Source organism: Drosophila nasuta, unplaced genomic scaffold, assembly GCF_023558535.2.
Source record: "Drosophila nasuta strain 15112-1781.00 unplaced genomic scaffold, ASM2355853v1 ctg52_pilon, whole genome shotgun sequence".
NCBI lineage: Eukaryota > Metazoa > Arthropoda > Insecta > Diptera > Drosophilidae > Drosophila > Drosophila nasuta.
The window spans coordinates 4,757-19,723 of record NW_026869599.1 but is presented as its reverse complement, the minus strand read 5'-3'; the positions used below and the strand labels follow the sequence as shown (position 1 = coordinate 19,723).

Below are 14,967 nucleotides of genomic sequence, written 5' to 3'. Positions count from 1 at the left end.
ACATGAAAAATAAATAAATAAATAAATTAACGGACAAACATAGTAAGTGCGTATGAGGCAGAAATTATTTAAATAAGGCCAAAAAGGAAAAATAAATAAATAAATACTAAAAATAATTAACCTATAAATATAAAATATGTTCTAGCATAATTATAATATAAATAATTATTTTAGCATTTAAATGCTGATGAAATTAAGAGAAGGAAATAAAAATTAGCTAAAATGAACTAGTTTTGGTTCATTTAGAAATGCAATGTTAGACCATCACACCGAATATAGGCAAACACTAGATGCAAGTAAAAATGAGGATCAGCTGATGGCTGTCACTCAATGAAATGTTTTGCTATTGCCAGTCTCGCAAGGTCATTGACCGCTGGGACTGCAGACAGCTGTAGCAGCGCTATGGTCAGATGGACCACCAGCAAACGGGAAGCTTTAGCTTTAGCTCATGTATTATTAATTAGTTAGAGTGAAACAGACTTACATACATTAGAGACTCCCACGCAGAAAGATCTTTCCTTGTGTTGGTGCCTGTCTGTGGTGTATCTGTGGGGAATAATAATAATTGCGAGCTTTCGCGCCTGCATGAAAGCTGCTTGCTATGACCGGTAGCGTCGATCAAAACAAACATGCATACATACAAATGTATGCAGGTATGGTTTTACATGCTTTTCAGGCAATACAAAAACATTAAATTTTATACCTAAATACAATTTTACAAGGATATTTTGCCTATAGGTGTTGCCTTACATGCCTTCTTAAATGATTGCCATTTCTATTTTATACAATAGTACAGTGGTACTTGTATTATGAAGGACCCAGAAAAGTTGTTGGTTCAACTTTCTCGCCACATCATATTACACTTACAACGTTGATGGACTATCACTTATAGATGCATAGTTGAACAACATAACGTAAATTAACATAGATAAACAAACAAACAAAAAAATAAGCTGCCGTTCGCCTTCCTCCTGGGTGACGCAGATACTCGGCCTCGATGCCACCACAAGTGCGGAGCAAATAGCCAACGGAGATCGCAAGGCTGCCGGACGCAAGTGTTTTGCAGTAGAAACACCACCTGCTGGGAAGCAATTCTCCTGTGCTCAATGAGCGTCTGCAGCTAGCAACAGCTCATATGTTTGCGTGGCCCAGACAGCTGATGTGTCCAGCACAGCTGCGACTTGGAGCTTTTGGTGGTTGGCCGTTAATCAAGCAGTTGTGTGTGTTGAAGTTTCATTTTAAATTAATTTAAAATTCTACCACTGGGTTATTATAATTTACACACTGGGTTTTATATACATTATGACTGGGTCATTATATTCAGCTTTATACCGGGTGTTATATAAATTAATACTGGGTGCCGAATCTAAAATATATAGACAAAACTAAACTTAGAACAACAAAAAACTAAATATACGTATAACAAATATTTACCCTAATCTGGAAAACGGCACTTGGTTTATTTACGCCAGTTGGCAAATTCCTCTAGTGGACAAACAGCTACAAGTGGACGGCAAGGTGCAAAGTACGTTTTAAGCATCTTACTACACCAACCACTTTACTGATGTACTTTTTTCTATTAAAGCACATGCACTTCTCCACTATTTTTTACTTAGGTTCTGCACATAACCTGCTAACCATTTTTCTTCCAGCCAAAACCAACAACAAAAATCTTTTTTCGGAAATTTGACAATTAATCCTACTCAAAAGGTAATCGCTTGTCTATTGTGGTCTGGACTTAACACGATCAGCTGATCTAGCAATTCATGCTTGCATGTATCGTGGTCCACCAATAGATGGCGCTATTTTTGGAGCTTTCAGTCTCATTTGTAAATAAAGCTCCGCTTCTCAGAACAAAACATGACAAGACATTGAGTACCATTTTCTCAGACTACAAATTATTTTATACAACTAATCAAATTAAATAATACAAATTAAATATAAATAAATAATATAATAAATAATAGATAGAAATATGTAGGTGTGCAGAAAAAGAAGAAACAAAATGTTGCATACTTTTAGGCTTAGTCAATTTCAACTACGACAAGCGGCCTATTACACATCCCCTGGTAAAATCACACTGGCAAAATCACATTATGCGAAGACAAGCGCTTATTGCTTAATGTCCTTCGCATGGAATTTGCCTATGAACTTGCCTTGTAAATCCTCCAACTCATAATATGCGGAACCTAACTTGCGTCTGACTCGCGATTTTACAAACGTTCGAGCTAATTTAGCACTAAAACCTTTCACAAAATTGCTTTGTTGGAAGTTCCGTCTATACACTTCCTGCCCTACAGTGTAGTTGACCTCTCGACTACGTGTATTATAAACTTTTCGTTGCGTATCTGCTGTTGTAGTATACCACTCCTTGCAGCCGCACGAATAAGTTCAATTGAGTCGTCTCTACTAAACTGAGTAGTTCTGTCTTCCAGTTGATCCAAGCTTCTCAGAAGCGCATAAGTTTTCCCATTAGTAACCATATGTTGCCCAAAGGTCACTCTATACGGACTTGATCGCACGGCCGAATGTGTCGCGGATCGAAGTGCACAAGCAATAAAGCTCAGCGACTCATCCCAATCTGTCTAATCAGGCTTAATATACGCCTTAATAGCAGCAAGCACTGATCGATTGACACGCTCTGAAGCATTCGCTTGCGGCGCGTAAACAGCCGTATAACGATGGTGTACCTCGTATTTTTGGAGCAATTCATTGAATTTATCCGACTTGAATTGAACTCCATTTTCAGATACAACAACCTCCGGGACACCGAAACAATGAAATATGTTCTCTTCTAAGAACCGCACTACAGCCTCCGCTGTGAATTTTTCACGGGGTGCAAAATGGATACTTAGACAGATGATCTACCACAACAAAAATGCCAATATGGCCAGAACGACTACGCGGATAAGGCCCTAAAAAGCCCACATATAGTTTTTGAAAAATTCTACAAGTTTCTTCATTATGGCGTAAAGGCGGTCGCAATGGCTGATTTGAATGCTTTGTGACTTTGCAGATATCACAATTGCTGACAAAAGCTTTTATGTCACTTAGCATATTCGGCCAATAGTAAAATCGCCTCGCACGTTCTAAGGTTTTAGTGATTCCATTATGTGCGGAGAGTGGAGAAGTATGACATTCTCTTAGCACCTCAGCGATGAGATCTTTTGAATACAAACATTCCAACATAAGTCATCAGCAACTTGTTCTGCCGACACATGTTCGGAACGGCGGTAAATGATTTGGTCTACTATCTTTAAGTCAGGCATTTGAGATAGCTGGGCCTTAACTTTCTCCTTTAGCTCTACATACTCTGCCGACTTGAAATGGATTGAGGTAGTATCCACTACCTTATCAACACTTAGCGAAGATAAGTCCTCGGTGTAAGTGCGAGAAAGAGCATCAGGTACTATGTTCTGACTGCCTTTCCTATGCACGATCTTAAACGAGAAGGCTTGCAACTTAAGTGCCCGCCTTGCCAACCTCGAGCTTAAATCAGCTTGCGACATTAACCATTTTAATGACGCATGGTCGGTGTGGATCGAAAACTCGTGACCCTCTACATACGCACGAAATTTCTTTACGCACATTACAGCTGCTAAACACTCCTTCTCCGTAACCGAATAGTTGCGTTGGCACTTATTCAATTTTCGTGACATAAACACAATTGGTACATCATTACTTTCGCTATCTTTTTGCATCAGCACCCTCCAACACCTGTGTGACTTGCGTCACAATGGATTGCAAAGGGTTTGGAGAAATCTGGACTATGCAGCACTGGTGCTTTACACATCAGATCTTTAAGTAATTCAAATGCCTTCTGCGCTTCATCTGACCACACAAACTTGCGCTTCTGCTTTAACGTATCAGATATCGGAGCCGCAATACCAGCATAGTTATGAATAAACTTGTGATACCAGCCTGTGGTTCCCAAAAATCGTCGCACTTGCTTTATCGATTTCGGCACGGAAACTCTTGGATGGCTGTTACCTTGTCAGGGTCAGTCTGTATCGTACCTTGACCTATGACATGCCCCAAGTACTTCACCTCTCGCAATTTGCTCTTCTCAACATTGATGGTGAGACCTGCCAGTGTTAGACGATCTGCCCACTAAGTACTTTTCAAACGTCTCGGAAATTACAACAAGCAAAATTTGCTCTTCTCAACTACGGGCATGACCGTATATTGGTATAATGGTCTACCGGGGACAGTAAACGCCGTCTTCTGTCGTGCATTGGGTGACAAGGGAATTTGCCAGTACGCGTCTTTCAAGTCAATGCTTGATATGAATTCAGCTTTTGGCAATCGACTTAATATTCCATCTATTAACGGCATCGGATAAGCGTTCTTAATGGTCACCTCATTCACTTTACGACTATCCAAACAAAGACGAACTTTCCCAGGTTTTTGAACCAACACCACGGGTGCCGACCAAGGGCTATCGGACTCTTCAATTACTCCTAACGCTAACATTCGATCGAGTTTGTGGTACATCAACTTTTCCACCGCTGGTGACACTGCATAATGCCGCTGCTTTATGGGTTTGCAGTCCGTCACCTCAATATCGTGTGTTAGCCAATTGGTCTTTCCTAACCCCTTTTCTGCAAATGAAGGGAACTGGTTGATAACAGTGATAAGTTCCGTTTTTTGCGCAGATGTCAACTCGAGTTGCTGCGGATCATTAAATGTAATTGAGGCAATGCTGTTAGTGTGAGCCTGGTGCATCAAAAACATTGGCAATAGCTCGAAATCTCTCCAAAACTCAATACCTAAATACAAGTCTTGCGACAAAGTCGGTACGATATAAAATCGTTGTGAATGTGTCTTGCTCTTAAACTGGTCAGGAATAACCAACTTGCCACAAATTCGTTTGCCTATTTCCATCAGCAGTTTTACAGCTGATGACAACCGCGTATATTCGGTATTATTAGTTAATATTTCTTCTGCTAACTTCCCACCAATGCAGTTAATACTAGCGCCAGTGTCCATTAACCCCGTTATCAATTTGCCTAGTATATTGACTTGGGCATAAGGACGAAGATCATCCGCGATGCCTACTATTGACGCTAACAAAGCTCTTTTTTCCTCATTTTTAATTCGTATGTAGTTCCCTTCCTCTGCTTATTACGAATACAAGAACTACAAACATTATCTAAATCTGAAATATTGATCTAGCCGGGTTTACTTGAACTTCTGGTATTATTTTCGATACATTTATATCTTCTTTACTCCGTGTTGGTACCCTTCGAGACTAATTTGCGTGCACTTGTCAACGGTGCACGCCCATACGGGTTTTTGGAATTGCACACTTCGTGCAACTGGGTCGATACGTGTCACGCTTACCACAACCGTAACAAAACACTTTACGTTCTGCTACACAATCTTGGTATCGATGTCCACTCTTCCCACAATTCCAACAAGAAAGTGTTAGAGCATCCACCTCCAGATTCTCTGGCTCTTCAACATCATCCTCTTCATCCATTGTGGCTTGCACCGTGACTTCACTTACATGCCGTCTCGGTAAGCCTCTTGGAATTGATGATGGCATTGAAATGGTTTTAAAACCTCTCGCGTACGAACAGTGTGACGCAACTGCTCAACGCTGAATATTGGCACATACAATAATTCGTGCTGAATATCCGAGAGCAAATTGGCTCGCAAGACCTCCAGTATGGACTGCTCACTCATTGGGCTGTTCAAACGATCTACTAATGCCACAATGGCTTCGTAGAACTGATCGAACGATTCGTTGGCTTTCTGCTTTCGTTGCGAAATAGCTGTTCGAATCTCTAAATCAGTTCTGCCATCTGTAAACTGATTTTTCAATGCCTTGCATAAGTCTGCCCAACGAACTTCTGTCACACTTTTGTGGTACCTCCAGAAAAATCACTCCCTCTACCCTCAAACAAGTTACTCGCATATTTGGCTAGCAACTCAAAGTCTCCGTCAAGGGTTTGCCGAGTCAATGCTTCTACGCGATAAAGAAAATCTTCTATCGACATAGACGAATGACCAGAGTATCGCAGCTTCCAATTAGCAATAATCTGGCTAATTCTGTCGGGTCGCAGACTATTACTCAGCTGAGAACCCAATGGCGAAGAGTTGGCACCAACTTGCGGCGCTCTCGGATTTACCAACGGATTCGTATCTAGCCGATTTGGTAATCCAAACAACTCCTGAAAGCTTTGATGCTGTGGACTTGTTGGAGAAGGTCTAGGAATAGATTGGATTAGTTCAGAGTTGACAGCTAGCTGTTGCTGAACTAATCTCTAAAACCATTTTTCAGCACCTGCGATAGTATCTGCGTCTGATGCACTAATGCTGCTGATATCGCAGCCGCAATGGTCTGTTGTATTTCTTGGCCAACAGCACTTGCTGCTGGCTGAGCTATTGGACTCTGAACTACAACTATTAAATAGATAAATAATTAATAATACAAATGCAAATTTCAACAAAACTAATAATCAAACACGATTCATAAGATATTTGGAAACCATGCAAAACTTCACAGAGTGTAAGTTAGCCTCCAGATTTTCCTATTAACCCACCTGAATGGATAGGACTAGTTGCTAGATAAGCATACCTTCAATTAGTATGACGAGAAAGCAGCTCTGAGCCACGATCCGTTTCAAACACTAATTGAAATGTGAATGCCTTAACAGCCACTAAAAGGGAAGAAAAGAAGTTGGGGAAAATATAAGCATTCATAAAGCTCCTTCATGTTAATAATACCAACTTCAAGAGCAATTATTTCAAAACCAAGTATAGCGTAATAGCGCATGCAAACCATACTCGGTCGATAATAGATCGCCTAATTAGTAATATTACATTGTAAACTTTTATGATTGATGAAGACGGACAATAAATAATACTAAACACATTAAGCTGACTTGCGCCACCACGGGACTATGCAACCCCAGTCAATGAGTTTAGCTGTCAATTGCTGAATTAATTTTGTAGTACTAATTTATTTCCATCGTTTTCCTTAGGTGTTTGCTTACCTCAAGAGGCAGATCTGGTCCATGAACTTTTCAAAGTAAGCTCTACACCTAAAGAACTACGCTAGCATATAAATGACAGTAGACAGTTTGACCGTTTGAGTATAAAGCCATTTTGAAGCTATTATGTTCGAAAACGTCAACCACTACCGTCTTGGTTAAGTTCTTTTGTCTTGATTTTACGAGGTATTACTTTCTCGCTAATAAAATAGACACAAAGAGACTAACCTAGTACACAAATATGTATAAGGACAACAAAAAGACTTGAATCACTAGATGTTATTGATTCTAGAGCATATATAATATTTTTAAAGGCCATGTTTAGATTCTATACAAAAACAGGCCACACGATTGGGCGCCAAAATATATTATTAAATTATAATTATATCTGTAACGAATCACTAAGGAGGTATTCGTCTGGTGCTGGTGGAAGGTTTACTAGTGTGGCGTACGCGCTGGCTTCTCCGGGCTTTGCTCAGATAGCATGGGGTTCAAGGAAAGGGCCAACTAATAGGACGCACCACTTATAACAATAATACATTTAAAATTTGCGTACATATGGGAAAACAGAGAAGGAGTGTAATGGGAAGGTTACATGAAACAATAGTGAAAGAGAAGAGAAAGGGAAGGAGAGGAAGGTAGGTTAACAAAGAAGACGGAGCCACTCTCTCATGCAACACAGCTGTTATTGTGTGCAGACGGACAAACATAGTAAGTGCGTATGAGGCAGAAATTATTTAAATAAGGCCAAAAAGGAAAAAATAAATAAATAAATACTAAAAAATAATTAACCTATAAATATATAATATGTTCTGGCATAATTATAATATAAATAATTATTTTAGCATTTAAATGCTGATGAAATTAAGAGAAGGAAATAAAAATTAGCTAAAATGAACTAGTTTTGGTTCATTTAGAAATGCAATGTTAGACCATCAGACCGAATATATGCAAACACTAGATGCAAGTAAAAATGAGGATCAGCTGATGGCTGTCACTCAATGAAATGTTTTGCTATTGCCAGTCTCGCAAGGTCATTGACCGCTGGACTGCAGACAGCTGTAGCAGCGCTATGGTCAGATGGACCACCAGCAAACGGGAAGCTTTAGCTTTAGCGCATGTATTATTAATTAGTTAGAGTGAAACAGACTTACATACATTAGAGACTCCCACGCAGAAAGATCTTTCCTTGTGTTGGTGCCTGTCTGTGGTGTATCTGTGGGGAATAATAATAATTGCGAGCTTTCGCGCCTGCATGAAAGCTGCTTTGCTATGACCGGTAGCGTCGATCAAAACAAACATGCATACATACAAATGTATGCAGGTATGGTTTTACATGCTTTTCAGGCAATACAAAAACATTAAATTTTATACCTAAATACAATTTTACAAAAGATATTTTGCCTATAGGTGTTGCCTTACATGCCTTCTTAAATGATTGCCATTTCTATTTTATACAATAGTACAGTGGTACTTGTATTATGAAGGACCCAGAAAAGTTGTTGGTTCAACTTTCTCGCCACATCATATTACACTTATAACATTGATGGACTATCACTTTTAGATGCATAGTTGAACAACATAATGTAAATTAACATAGATAAACAAACAAACAAAAAAAATAAGCTGCCGTTCGCCTTCCTCCTGGGTGACGCAAATACTCGGCCTCGATGCCACCACAAGTGCGGAGCAAATAGCCAACGGAGATCGCAAGGCTGCCGGACGCAGGTGTTTTGCAGTAGAAACACCACCTGCTGGGAAGCAATTCTCCTGTGCTCAATGAGCAGCTAGCAACAGCTCATATGTTTGCGTGGCCCAGACAGTTGATGTGTCCAGCACAGCTGCGACTTGGAGCTTTTGGTGGTTGGCCGTTAATCAAGCAGTTGTGTGTGTTGAAGTTTCATTTTAAATTAATTTAAAATTCTACCACTGGGTTATTATAATTTACACACTGGGTTATTATAATTTACACACTGGGTTTTATATACATTATGACTGGGTCATTATATTAAGCTTTATACCGGGTGTTATATAAATTAATACTGGGTGCCGAATCTAAAAATATATAGACAAAACTAAACTTAGAACAACAAAAACTAAATATACGTATAACAAATATTTACCCTAATCTGGAAAACGGCACTTGGTTTATTTACGCCAGTTGGCAAATTCCTCTAGTGGACAAACAGCTACAAGTGGACGGCAAGGTGCAAAGTACGTTTTAAGCATCTTACTACACCAACCACTTCACTGATGTACTTTTTTTCTATTAAAGCACATGCACTTCTCCACTATTTTTTACTTAGGTTCTGCACATAACCTGCTAACCATTTTTCTTCCAGCCAAAACCAACAACAAAAACCTTTTTTTGGAAGTCTGGATTTAACACGATCAGCTGATCTAGCAATTCATGCTTGCATGTATCGTGGTCCACCAATAGATGGCGCTATTTTTGGAAGCTTTTGGTGTCTTCATAGGTGTGAGAGATTTGATGAAAACGCCGTTGTATTTGACTTAACTTTATTGACTAATATATACGTATAAGTCTGATGAAATGAAAGCACCAAATTCAGAGAAGTTGGCTGCGAACGATTAACGATTAACCAACTCATCGATTGGTGTTGCCAGCATGTGGGCACTAGGTGGATGACAGAGTTGCCACAGTACTCCCCTCTAGACACGTCTTTCATAAGTTTTTGTGCACCGAGTTTTTGTGGTTAAGGAATCCTCCGTCTCGTTGCTAGGGTCGTTGCTCTCTAAGTATGCTGGTTTCAGTCTGTCCACTGAAATAGATGTGTCCTTGCCATTCATTCGAATAACAAAAACTCGATCTGAAAGCTTGTCGATCACTTGGTATGACCACCCAGAGTATGGTGGTTGCAGCGGTTGCTTCACGGCATCGGTTCTCACAAAACATGGGAACATTCGTGGATATGCTTGTGAATGAATAGTTTTGGCTTGCTGTGGTGTGCTGCCGAGATGGGCCTTAGCGCTTGCATGCTGGTTCGAAATTCATTGACAAACTCAGCTGGTCTTGGCGGCGAATTTAAATCTGCGAAATAATCGTTAGGCAGATGAAGTGTGCATCCATAAAGCATCTCAGCAGCCGAAGCTTGTAAGTCCTCCTTGATGCAAGTACGGAGGCCAAGGAGGGCGGTAGGAAGCACTTTTAACCACGGTGTCTCGGAGTCGCACATCAACGCAGCCTTCAAGGACCTATGCCAGCGCTCGATCATACCATTTGACTGTGGATGGTACGGAGTTGTATGGATATGATTGCTTCCAACGAGATTCGCTAATGATTTGAATAGTGCGGATTCAAATTGCGTTCCTTGGTCTGTCGTTATGATCCTTGGACAACCAAATCGCGCTATCCAGCAGTTCCAAAAGCTCTGCAGACAGTTTCCGCAGTCATGTCTCGAAGAGGACCGCCTCCGGCCAGCGAGAGAATCTGTCAATCATTGTGAGGCAGTACCTGTATCCGTCGACCAGTGGCATAATGACAATGTCCAGATGGACATGCTCGAATCGATGATCTGGAATCGCAATCTTTTCAGGCAACAATGAATTGTGTTTGTGGATTTTCGCCTTTGACATGATAAACAATTCCTTGACCATGACAGGACATCTTTACACATAGAAGGCCACACGTACTTGTGCCGGATTTGTTTAAGCGTTGCTCTGCCGCTAGGGTGTGACAATGCATGTACGTGGGAGAAAATGCGGTGTCGCAATGACTGAGGAATGTATGGACGAACGGATCCGGTTGAAACATCGCAGTACACAAAGACTTCTTTGGTGAGCTCCACAGGTTGCAGCTGCAGCGAAGTTGTTCCATTTAGAAGTGCAGATAACTCGCCGTCTGATGCTTGCGCCTCTTTGAATGCTTTGGGCGTCGAGTGATGACGGCATGGATATTGCGTTTAAACGGGATAATGCATCTGCAACCACGTTTCGTCGCCACCAAATGACAAATTGAGGTTGAAAATTGGGAAATGAAACTAAGATGTCGCAATTGGCGAGGTGACGCCTTCTCCGGTCGCTGTGAAAAGGCATAATTTAGGGGCTTATGATCAGTTTTGATCACAAACACTCTTGCTTCCAATACATGCTTGAAATGTTTTATCGCCTCGTAGATTGCCAACAATTCGCGGTCGTATGTGCTGTAGTTGCGTTCTGTAATATTGAGCTTTTGGAATAAAATCCAAGAGGTTGCCAACCATGTTCAGAGCTCTGCTCCAAAACAGCTCCAATAGCTGTGTCCGACGCGTCACACACCAGGCAGAGATCAGCGCGTGGATTGGGGTAGACGAGCGTGGTTGCGTTTGCCGCTTCTTTGCATTCCAGAAAAGTGTTTATAGATTCAGGATTCCAATCAATGGGACGCCTGTCATTCTTTTCATGTTGCGTGTTAAGTCGTTGAGGGAGCCTGTATTCGCGAGGCGTGAGGGATGCAGCGTCGATAATAATTCAAAATTCCCAGGAATCGGCCCAATTCACAGATTGTTTGTGGCTGTGGGAAGTTCAACATCGCGCTTATTCGGTCCTGTGGTGGTTTTATGCCTTTGCTGCTGACCACATAGCCAAGGAACTGTACCTCTGCCTGAGCAAAATTGCATTTGTCTCGGTTGATGACCAATCCGTGTTTCTTAAGAATGTTAAGAACATTTTGCACGTGTTGCTTATGCTGTTCTTCCGAGCTTGACATGATGAGAATGTCATCAACATAACAAAACACGTAATCAATTTCACGGAAAATCTGGTCAATGAACCGCTGGAAGGTTTGCGTTGCATTTTTAGTCCAAATGGCATAAAACAAATTCAATCAAGCCAAATGGAGTGCAAATAGCCGTCTTCTATGTCCTCCTGCGCCATGGGAATTTGGTAATAAGCCTTTCGAGATCGAGCGTTGTGAAAATTTTCTTATTGTGAAGGCGATCAGCAAAATCCTGAATGTGTGGAATCGGATAACGGTCTGGAACCGTTATTCCATTCAGCTTGCGGTAATCGCCACAGGCGCGCCAAGATCCATCCTTTTAGCCACCATGTGCAAGGGACTGGCCCATGGGCTTTTGGAGTAACGGCAAATTCCCTTATCAATGAGCGTATTGACTTGCGATTTGCCTGAAGCAAAGTTTCTCGCCAGATAATCGTCTAGGTCGCTCAGCTACAGGTGCGCCGCTTGTTTTAATGAAGTGACAAACGTTGTGTGCATGGACTCGCTCGAGAGAAACCATTTTGTCGATCTTTTGCACATCAGCTGACAAATTCGGTGACTTGAGTTCCAGAGATTTTGTAAGTCGTGTGACGGGTCAGTGGTGCCATGGTGAGTTGACTTTGAGTTGTCAAGCAATCGTTGTTCACTGACGTCGACGAGGAGATGGTGTGCGGCAAGGAAATCTGCGCCGATTATAGGTGTTTGTACATCAGCGATGATGAATGGCCATGTGAACGAGCGATGCAGGGCCAGGTCGAGCTGAAGAGTACAATTTCCATAGGTTTTGATTGTAGATTGGTTGGCGGCATACAGATAAAGTCTGCCGTTGATGCGTGTGTGCGGTGCCATGCTGCGTGGAATCACTGACACCACTGATCCGGAATCAATAAGGAATGATTGGTTTGACAAGCGATCTTTGATGTGTAGACGCCGATCCAGGCCAATTTGTTGAATGTCGTTTGAGCTTTGTGGCTGCTGGTGGTTACTGCGCTACCGTTTACCAGCTGAGTCAACGGTAGCATCTTTAGTTTGACGACTGGTAGCGTGGACATGCTGGCTGGCACTTGCGAGCATTCTCACCGAATTTAGTGTGGTAGAAACATAGTTTCGAACCGACATCATTAGAGCTATCATGTGTATGCCGTGACATTTGGGCATGTTTTGATTGGCGTAGCTCGTCCTGAAGCTTGTTGACTTTTGTAGTGAGCGCTCGTAATGCCGATGTTACTTCTGACATGCCGGTTTGCTTGCTGCTCAAAGCATCAACTTGGTGCTGCTGCTCTGTTAGTGCCGTTGACTCAACAAATGCAGAACCTGGCTCGCTAGCTTCAAGCATTTTATCTGCAATCTCTGCCAATTTGTCAAGGTTGTTCTCGTCCCATACCGAAATGAGCGGTCTGATCGAGTTTGAAGCTCCGCCAGAAACAACGATCGAATAACTGCCTCGCAGCCCGTGGTTGGTGCTAAGCGCCGCATGCGGTCAAGCATGTCTGACGGTTTCTTGCCAACAGTTTCGCCGCCACGCAGAAGTCTTTTCAGCTTTGAGTCAGATGATTCTGCGAACTTGTCGAGCACGCGCTGCTTTAAAATGGCATATTTGTTTGTCAGCGGTGGCGATGCGATCAGATCCTCCAGTTTGGCAATGACATCCTCCTCCAAATTCACAGATATAATGTCGAATTTGTTATCGTCAGTGACATTATGCAGATGAAATAGGCGATCCAACTGAGAAAACCAAAGCTGAGGATTAGTTTTGTTGAATTTCGGAATGCGAAGTTGTACGCATTGCGATGACAATCCAGCTGGTTGGCCATGTGACTGCAGTTGCTCGAGTTGCTGTTTCACATCCCGCAGTTGTTCTGCGAGGTTTTGATCGTGTGCCTGCATGTTTGCGTCGAAAAATACGTCTTCAGTGTCTTGAGCTTGGAATTCCACTGAACGTAAATTGTAGTTGTGTTTTGCATTCGGGGTCACCACTTTGGTGTCTTCATAGGTGTGAGAGATTTGATGAAAACGCCGTTGTATTTGACTTAACTTTATTGACTAATATATACGTATAAGTCTGATGAAATGAAAGCACCAAATTCAGAGAAGTTGGCTGCGAACGATTAACGATTAACCAACTCATCGATTGGTGTTGCCAGCATGTGGGCACTAGGTGGATGACAGAGTTGCCACAGCTTTCAGTCTCATTTGTAAATAAAGCTCCGCTTCTCAGAACAAAACATGACATTGAAAACCATTTTCTCAGACTACAAATTATTTTATACAACTAAACAAATTAAATAATACAAATTAAATATGACAATACACATATAAATAAATAATATAATAAATAATAGATAAAAATATGTAGGTGTGCAGAAAAGAAGAAAAAATGTTGCATACTTTTAGGCGTAGTCAATTTCAACTACGACAAGCGGCCTATTACAAGCCATTGCACACATATGCCTTTCGAAGTACGGTGCGATGGGAGGTACTAAGACGACGGCGAGAGCAACGACAAGCGAGGCCACAACTGCAACTCCAAAGGTCATTTTGCCAAGGAATGCCGCAAACCAAAAGGGAGCCTGGATCATGTTATGCTTGCGGAGAGATGGGCAATGTCATATCAGAATGAAAGAAGAAGAAGAGTGTTGGTGTATTCAACAAAAGCACCGGGTTCCACAACAGTTATGTAAGACACTTTAATATTTATTTTCAAGCCAACCTAATTTGTTCATCACTGCAGAATGCCTCATAGACTCAGGAAGCCCTACTTCATTTCTGAATAAATCTTCATTTCCATTAGAAAATACCAATGGATAAACCAGTCAATAGTCTCTATGTTGGAATTAACAAGAGTAAATTGAAAACGTTTGGAAAAGTATCTTGTTTTGTATTGAAGAGAAAAATAAAATTTAATTTAGAATTACTAATAGTCGACGATGAGTCTATGAGTTATGAAGCAGTGTTAGGTAGTGATTTCATGCATACATGCGGCATAAATTTCAATTTAGAGGTCCTGAAATATTTTGATGTTATAAGAAAAGAGATGGCACAAAGATTTCTGAACAATCACGTATGGTAAGTCAACGGAAAACAGAAACCCCTATCAACACTATAAAAAATGAATCTAGTTTGCAACCACTGTTAAGAACAGAAACTGTTAACTGTTCGATGTTAAGCAATGAAACTTTTAAGGGACCAGAGAACTGCAACGAGTTAAGTATGAGCGAATACTCATACCCAAATTGCAATCAAATCAAATCA

The 14,967-nt window shown here is 41.3% G+C and overlaps 1 protein-coding gene across 1 annotated transcript; it reads right to left on the bottom strand.

Annotated features, from left to right (window-relative positions):
- Positions 1-12,739: 12,739 nt before the first annotated feature.
- LOC132797995 (uncharacterized) lies at positions 12,740-13,602 on the bottom strand. The gene is made up of 2 exons (XM_060809723.1): positions 13,211-13,602; positions 12,740-13,112 (listed from the first exon to the last, which is right to left on the bottom strand). Exons 1-2 carry the CDS (start codon positions 13,600-13,602, stop codon positions 12,740-12,742), a joined length of 765 nt encoding a protein of 254 aa, XP_060665706.1.
- Between the last annotated feature and the right edge of the window lie 1,365 nt (positions 13,603-14,967).

Coding starts and splice junctions, on each gene's coding strand:
- LOC132797995 (XM_060809723.1), bottom strand. CDS start 13,602: ATGCAGGCACACGATCAAAACCTCGCAGAACAACTGCGGGATGTGAAA. Junction 13,113..13,210: donor GAAACTGTTGGCAAGAAACC/GTCAGACATGCT, acceptor AAACTCGATCAG/ACCGCTCATTTCGGTATGGG.